A 7,984-nucleotide genomic window follows, 5' to 3' on the forward strand; every position below is an offset into this window, starting at 1 on the left:
TATCTCAATCTCTTCACCATCCATACTGATGCTGCCAATTGGCCCAGTGGTGAGAATCTTTGTTTTCTTGATGTTGAGCTTCAATCCATATAGAAGGCTGCAGTCCTTGACCTTCTGCAGCAAGCACTTCAGGTCCTCCTCAGTTTCAGCAAGGAGGATTGTGTCATCTGCATAACACAGGTTGTTGATGATTCTTCCACAAATCATGCCACATTCCTCCTCATACAGCCCAGCATCTGGGATGATCTGTTCTGCATACAGAATGAAAAGGTATGGAGACAGAATACATCCTTGACAAACCCCCCTCTTGATTTTGAACCATGCAGTGGTTCCTTCTGGAAGGAGTGGCATCCACTTCCGAAATGGCTTGCCTCCACAAACTATGTACGAACAGTGCTCAGGCTGTTCGTTCATAGGGTCGCTATGAGTCGTCTATGACTCGACAGCATCAAACAACAACAGTGTCTCCTTGCTCTGTTCTGATGACTGCCTCACTGTGTGGATCACAAGCAGCTGTGGCTGACTCTGAGAACCATAATACCCTATCATATATTGCTTTTAAATTGCTCTCTCTCTCATCTGTTTCAATGCATAATACATAAGTATATATAATTTATCCAGTTTTTCCTCAGTCTTACCCCAACCCTGATGTCAGTCCCATTCTACAATAGTGGCACCATGCAGTATTTGTCCTTTTGTGACTGAGATATTTCACTCAGCATAATGTCCTCCAGGGTCATCCATTTTTAATAACATTGCATGAGTTCCTTGTTTTTCAGTGCAGCATAGTATTCCATTGTGTAAATTATACCATGGCTTCTCTATCCATTCGTTTGATGGGCACTTGGGTTGTTTTTTTGGCTTAATTTTGAATCATGGGAGTAAGCTTTGTTCTTGGCTCTCAGGGTGACCAAAGGCTATAATATCCTTAGGGTTCCACCAGTCTACAGCAGACAAGTAAGCCTGGCTATCTTTATGCGGAAGATTTTTTTGTTCCACACTTTTTGCAACTCTATCCAGGATTGTCTACTGTAATCTCTATTTTAGAGTGGGCAGTGGTTAGGCACCATCACGTCTAAAGGCTGTGTTAGAATGATTCATCAGTCTATTGGACTATTATTTCACTATATCTTTGCCTTTTTTTGTTCCAGACAGGGGAGACCAGTAATTGCACCTCATCTACTTTTAAGACCTCAGCTGCTTCTCACCAAAGTAGGATGCAAAATCAGTGTTTGTGAACTTTGTTGAACCACTTGATCTGATGCGCTCCAAGAATCCAGGAATGTTTATTGAGAATTTATCATTAGGTGATTATTTATTATTATGTGGTGGTACAGAGGCATGTCTGTGTTTCATTGACTATGCAAAGTGATTTGGCTGTGTGATCACAACAAATTGTGGCTAACCTTGAGAAGAATGGGAATTCCAGAACAGTCAGTTGTGCTCATGTGAAATCTTTACTTGGATCAGGGAGCAGTCCTCATAACAAAGAAACACTGGATCAGGAAAGGAGTGCATCAGAGATGCATCCTATCTCCATACCTTTTCAGTCTATATGCAGAATTCAGGCTGGGCTTTATGAGGAAGAATCAGGATTGGAGAAAAAGACTCATCAACAACCTGCATTATGCAGATGACACAACCTTTCTTGCTGAAATTGAGGAACTGAAGTGTTGGCTCAGAAGGTCGACTGTGGTCTTCAATATGCATTGAAGCTTACCATGAAGACCAACATTGGGCCATCTGACAGCAACATGACCAATGGAGAAGAGATTGAGGTTGTTAACAATTTCAGCTTGCTTGGCTCCACAAATCGACATTTCTGGCACCAGTAGTCAGGAAATCAAGATAAACTGCATTGGGGAAACCTGCTGTCAGGGACCTCTCCAAAGTGCTTAAGAGCAATAATATCAGTCTAGAGACTAATACAGGCTATGGTATTTGCAAATACTTGCTATGTATCAGAGTGCGAGACAATGACTAAGGAGGACAGATCAATGCCTTTGAATTGTGGTGCAAGAGAAGAATACTGAATATACCACACACTGCCAAGAGAGTAAGTTTCTCCTTGGAAGCAAGGATTTTGAAGCTCCATCTCATATACTTTGGGCATGTGGTCAGGAGAGACCAGTCCTTGGAGAAGTTGATCATGCTTGGAAGGGTGGAGGGACAATGCAGGAGAGGAAGATCCCAGATGAGATGGACTGACACAGAAACTGGAGTAACTGTGAAATGTTAAAAGCTCAAAGTGATAAATAAGACAGGATATCCACTCTTGTTAGCTGTATTCACCATACACTGGAGGTTCTGGCCAACGCAATTAGGCAAGATAATGAAATAAATTACTTGACTAGAAGCAAAGAAGTAAATCCATCTTTATGTGCAGATGGTATAATTTTATGTACAGAAAATCCTAATGAACATATACATGTAATTTTGCTAATGAATAAGCTCAACCATTAGAAGATACAATGTTAAAAAAATCAGCTGTGTTTCTACTCTGGTAATTAAAAAATAAAATTAAGAAAACAATTCCATTTATAATTACATCAATAAAAATATATTTAGTATTGAGTGAAGTCAGTTACAAATACCATACCAAATAATTAGTATTCGAGAAATTCTAAGAAGTTTATAACAAAAATGGAGCAACAGAATGATAAACATTTTTATTTAAAGAACAGCTTGTTAGTTCATAAATATTGCTTAGAAATGCCAAATAATGGTATATGTGTATGTATACATGAACTGTTTTCTTCTGACAGCCAAATATAATTAATCTTTAGGATAATATGTACAGTTTTCTTAGGCCTCCAACTTAAGTCACTGCTGTTGAGTTAATTCTGAGTCACAGCTAGCTCTTCACTGGGTTCTCACTGCTGTAGTCAAGTTTATAGGAGACTGCCCTTCTTGTTCCCATGGAACACCTGGTAGATTTGAACCACTGACTCCAAGGTTAGCAGTCTGACACCCTATGCCACCAGGGCTCCTTATGTATATTATTGTTGAGCTGGAACTTATCCATAGTTGACCCTCCAGTGGGTTTTCAGAGGCAGTAAATTGCACAGGAGGAAAATCCCATCCTTCTTTTGCAGAGAAGCTGGTGGATCTGAACTTTGGGCCTTTGGGTTGGCAGTGCAACTCCTTAGCACAAAGCCACCTCCCTATACGTAGGCTTATACATAACGTTGTTATGTGCCATCGTGTAGCCTGTGACTCATAGAGAACCTACGTACAACTCTGAACCCTGCCTTATCTTGAGCCAATCTCATTGACAGACCCAATCCCACTTCTCTAGTCACTGAGTCAATCCATCTCATCCTGGGTCTTCCTTCCCGCCCCTTCTGAGCATGATGTTCTTCTCCAAAGACTGGCCCCTCGTGGACACATGCTCAAAGTATGTGAGATGGAGCTTCAAAATCCTCATCTCTAGGGAGCAACTTAGTTTCACCCTCTCCAGGATTGATCTGTTTGTTCTCTTGGCAGACCACTGTATGTTCAACACTATTCTCTGGCAGCACAACTCAAAGGCATCAATTCTCCTTCTATCATCCTTAGTCACTGTCTACCACTCTGATGCATAGCAAGTAATTGAGACTATCATGGGCTAGATCAGGCACATCTCAGTCTCCAGACTGATATCATTGCTCTTTAGTACTCTTAAAGAGGTTGGTGACAGCAGACTGCAATTAGTCTTTTGATTTCCTGATTGTTGGCACCAAGAGTATTGATTGTGGAGCCTAGCAAGCAGAAATTAACAACCTCAATCTCTTCTCCATCTATCATGGTTTTGCCAATTGGACCAGTGGCGAGAATCTGTTTTCTTGATGTTGAGCTTCAATCCATATTGAAGAGTGCAGTCCTTAACCTTCTGCAATTTATGCTTCTGCAACTGATGCCCTCCTCGGTTTCAGCAAGCAAGGTTATGCCAACTGCATAAAGCAGGTTGTTGATGAATCTTCCTCCAATCATGATGCCACATTCCTTCTCATTAAGCCCAGCCTCCTGAATGATCTGTTCTGCATATAGACTGAAAAGGTATCCCTGACGCACTTCTCTACTGATTCTGAACCATGCATTTCCTTGCTCTGTTCTGAGTACTGCTTCCTGATCAAAGTATAGATTTTGCATGAGCACAATTAAGTGTTCTGCAATTCCCATTCTCCTCAAGATTAGCCACAATTTGTTGTGATCCACACAGTCAAATGCTTTTGCATAGTCAATGCAACTCAGATAGACATTCCTCTGGTACTCTCTGCTTTTGGCCAAGATCCATCTAACATTGGCTATGATGTCCCTAGTGCCACAGCCTCTTCTAAAAACCAGCTTGCACATCTCTACATTAAAAAACCAATTGAATGTCAAACAACTCCATGAATGTACAATAGCAAATGAAGAATAAACTAATTTCAAGTGCTTTAATGGAATTTATTAGTCATAATTAATTTGAAGATATAATCCACATTCAAAGACACCATACTACACATTTTTAACACACAGTAGAATATATGTGTCTCTTTTTCTCTCATTGCTGTTGGTTTAGAACTGATTCATAGCTTAGTCTTCATTGCATTTTTAAAGGCTGTAAATAACACAGAAGGAGAGTGTCCATATGGAGCAGATGGTGGATTTGAACCACTCTCCTTTAGGTTGGCAGTAGAAGTCCCTACTCACTAGAGAGTATGTAGCCTATATACATTTATCTCAACATATTTAACTTTGTTCCATACCAGCCATGAGTGACAGTGCTAGAGATTCCACTGTAGAGAAAAGAAAAATAAGATTAAAAACAAATTTAAATATTTGAAAAGGTTTGAAGAAGGCTTTAATATAAAAAAATTCAAAGTATTTAAAGATCTTTCCTATGCTTAATTAAATATGGATTATTTACAACGAGTAACAAAGATGACAACATATTTAACACAATAAGAATCATTATATGTTCAACTATGCTTAAAATATGTATGATTTTGAATTATTCATAAATAGGAAGGAGATTAATACCTCATAGTTTTAAATAACCACTTAGGCAAAAGATACTATTTACTCTTTGTTTCTACAGCTTGATGAAACAGCCTGCTCTTCCTCCTGTGACTCATGCCATAATTCTCTCTACTTTCTACAGTGTGCTCTGGACTGGTAAATTTACATTTCCTTACAATAAGGTGCAAGCCTCAAGAGTTACAAATGCTGGAAAAAAAAATGTCATCTTTTGAAAGATGAAACCTTATAAAGGTTGTGCATGTTAGTAAAATGTTAAAGAAATCTGTTCTGCTATTTGATTTATTTAATAAAAACCTTAGAAATTAAGTGGTCTAACAGTTTGTGCTAGAAAGCAATCTTCTATTGGCTTTAGTGCTTTACATTTGACTATCACTCTAATATAATTCTTTAAAAAAAAGAAAAAAAAAACTCCAAGGACAGCACAACGGTTAACAGATATTTCAGGTTTAATAAGGGTGAAAATATTCTTTGTGCTATTAATACGAAAATAAAACCAGTCACGTGTGCCAAGAAAAGCATTTTTATATGATGTACTTACAATGTGGAAAAGACCCTCTACAAACAGCTTTGTTTAAAATGGTTACAAGAAACATATGGCAGTTTTTAAAATCAGATTCCATCTTTTCTATAGATTCCATCCTAAGAAAGAACGTAAATTTCATTTTAAGTAAGTATATAATGTGTACAGGTCAGCTAAAAAACATTGTTGAAGTAATTTCAAGCATAATTTAACTATTTAAAATCCTAACTATAAAGATTATGAAGAAAACCTAAATAGTTCCTTAGGTATCTAGAGCTGCTAGCACAGAAACACCACAAGGGAGTGGCTTCACTAAATAGGTATCTAGTCCCACATAATCTAGGAGGCGAGAAGTCTGAATTTAGGCTTTGGGCTCTAGAAATTTTTCTCTCCTGTTAGCTCTAGAAAAAGGTCCTGTATCAACATCTTTCTATCCTCTCAACATTACTGAAGAACTCTATGTATATTGGCCTGCCCTTGGATTAAGGAGGTTCCTAATACAGAAGGTTGCTGCCAGTCTTAATTAAAATTGATTGGTTTATCAGATTATGGGGGGGAGTCATCATTATATGCTGATATATTCTTGGAGGATACAAATTAATCCATGACAATGCTTAAATTAAAAATGTAAAAAATTTTAAAAGTGATCTGAGAAAAAGATTCATTAGGGTATAAAATTGTGATGCTTGAGAACAGTATTATTTCTAAAGTGGAGTAACTAGTTATATTACATATTTTTGCTTTTTAAATTTTTGCTAGCATGTATTTTCTTTGAAATAAGGTACACATTAAAGATATACATGTTAGGGAGCTCTGGTAGCCTAGTGACAAGGAGCTGTGCTGCAATCCCGAAGGCACGTGGTTCCAATCCACCAGAAGCTCCGCTGGAGAAAGAGGGGCAATCTCCTGTACCAGCTGGATCCAATTTGATGGTACACACACACACACACAACACACACAGATACACATGCTCAATATGGAAATTTTTTTTTTAACAACAACGACTATATTATGCATATTATTTTCAACATTAACTGTGGATGGATTTATACCAGGAATCCAAAGTTCCATTTCTAGTAAGACCAGGCAGGTTATAGGAGTCGGTGGAGCAGGGTGATGGTGTGGGTGCAGACCTAAAGAGCCACATTCTCCTATGGCCAGATGCACATTCTTGGTCCCAGGTGCCTGTCACCCTATAGGCAGCAAATTCAACCTTGCTAGTGGGATTTCTTTGTTGGAACCTGTGGCTCAGGTGAGACCCTTGGGTCATCAGTTTATATCCTCTGGGTTAGATACAGAAGTTGGGGTGGAAGTACATTTTGCAATTACCAAGATCTCAGGGCTTTTTCCATCCTTATGCCCTGGGGCTCCTGAGGGTTGATCCCAAGGTCACGTCCTAGGTCATGACACAGAGTGTCCTGGGCCTCTTCTCCCTGGGCTTCCTCCAGCACCAACCTGCACTGAACTTTTGGAAATTATTTTTAAAGCTTCTGTTACAAAATAGGAAGCTATACAGAAAGCTCTGATGGCTTAATGATAAAAAGTTGCACTGCCAACCCAAACAAAGGCAGATAGTTTAAATCTACTAGCTGTTTTGTGGAAGGCAGATAGGCAATCTCCTCCTATTCAATTTACTGCTTCTGAAGACCAGCTGGAAGGTCACTTATGACTTGGTTCGGATGTGACAGTACAAAGTAACAACAACAAAACATATATAATAAAAGACTACTATATAACAAAATTCTTAAAGTTAGTGGTCTTTAAAGAAAGGCAAGTCAAAACCAAAATAAGATGTCATTTTACTTCCACTACAATGACTATGAAGAAGAATGTGGTATCAGTACTGGCAGACTTATCAACAAAACATGTTAAACAAAAAAAACCACCCTTGCTAGCGGAAAGTGAAGACAACTTGAAATATTTACTGATGATCAAAGATTCCAGACTTTAATATGGATAACAGCTCAACATAAAGAAAAACCAAATCCTTACAACTGTATCAACATCATGATTAGTAGAGAAAAGACTGAAGTTGTCAATGATTTAATTTCACTAGGATCCACAATTAGCAATCATGGAAGAAATAGTCAAGAATTAAGACACAGGGAGCTCTGGTGGCAAGAATCAGTGCTGCAATCCTGAAGGCACGAGGTTCGAATCCACCAGATGCTCTGCTGGAGAAGAAGGGGCAATCTCAGATGTGATTTGATGGTACACAAGAACAAAGAAATCAGGACATATTGTTGTTGTTGTTGTTATTGTTATGTGCCGTCGAGTCGTTTGCGACTCATAGCGACCCTATGCACAACAGCCCTGGACCCTGCTCTATCCTGCGCCAACCGCACTGCCTCTGACACACCCATCCCGATTACCCCAGTCACCAAATCAATCCATCTCACAGAGGGCCTTCCCCTCCTGCGCTGTCCCTCCCCCCTCCCAAGCATGATGTCCCTCTCCAAG

At 39.1% G+C, this 7,984-nt stretch overlaps 1 protein-coding gene across 1 annotated transcript in view; it reads right to left on the reverse strand.

Annotated features, from left to right (window-relative positions):
- Window positions 1-4,697: 4,697 nt before the first annotated feature.
- Window positions 4,698-7,984, reverse strand: part of TUBGCP5 (tubulin, gamma complex associated protein 5) — a 166,845-nt gene continuing 163,558 nt past the window's right edge. Inside the window, exons 22-23 of the mRNA XM_006898596.1 lie at window positions 5,543-5,643; window positions 4,698-4,760 (exon numbers count right to left, since the gene is read on the reverse strand). Of these exons, the coding sequence (XP_006898658.1) occupies window positions 4,714-4,760; window positions 5,543-5,643 (148 nt within the window). The 3' untranslated portion in view covers window positions 4,698-4,713. The remainder of the gene's footprint in view (window positions 4,761-5,542; window positions 5,644-7,984) is intronic.

This window comes from Elephantulus edwardii, unplaced genomic scaffold, assembly GCF_000299155.1.
Source record: "Elephantulus edwardii isolate Elephantulus edwardi_28Jun2011 unplaced genomic scaffold, EleEdw1.0 scaffold00234, whole genome shotgun sequence".
Classification (NCBI taxonomy): domain Eukaryota; kingdom Metazoa; phylum Chordata; class Mammalia; order Macroscelidea; family Macroscelididae; genus Elephantulus; species Elephantulus edwardii.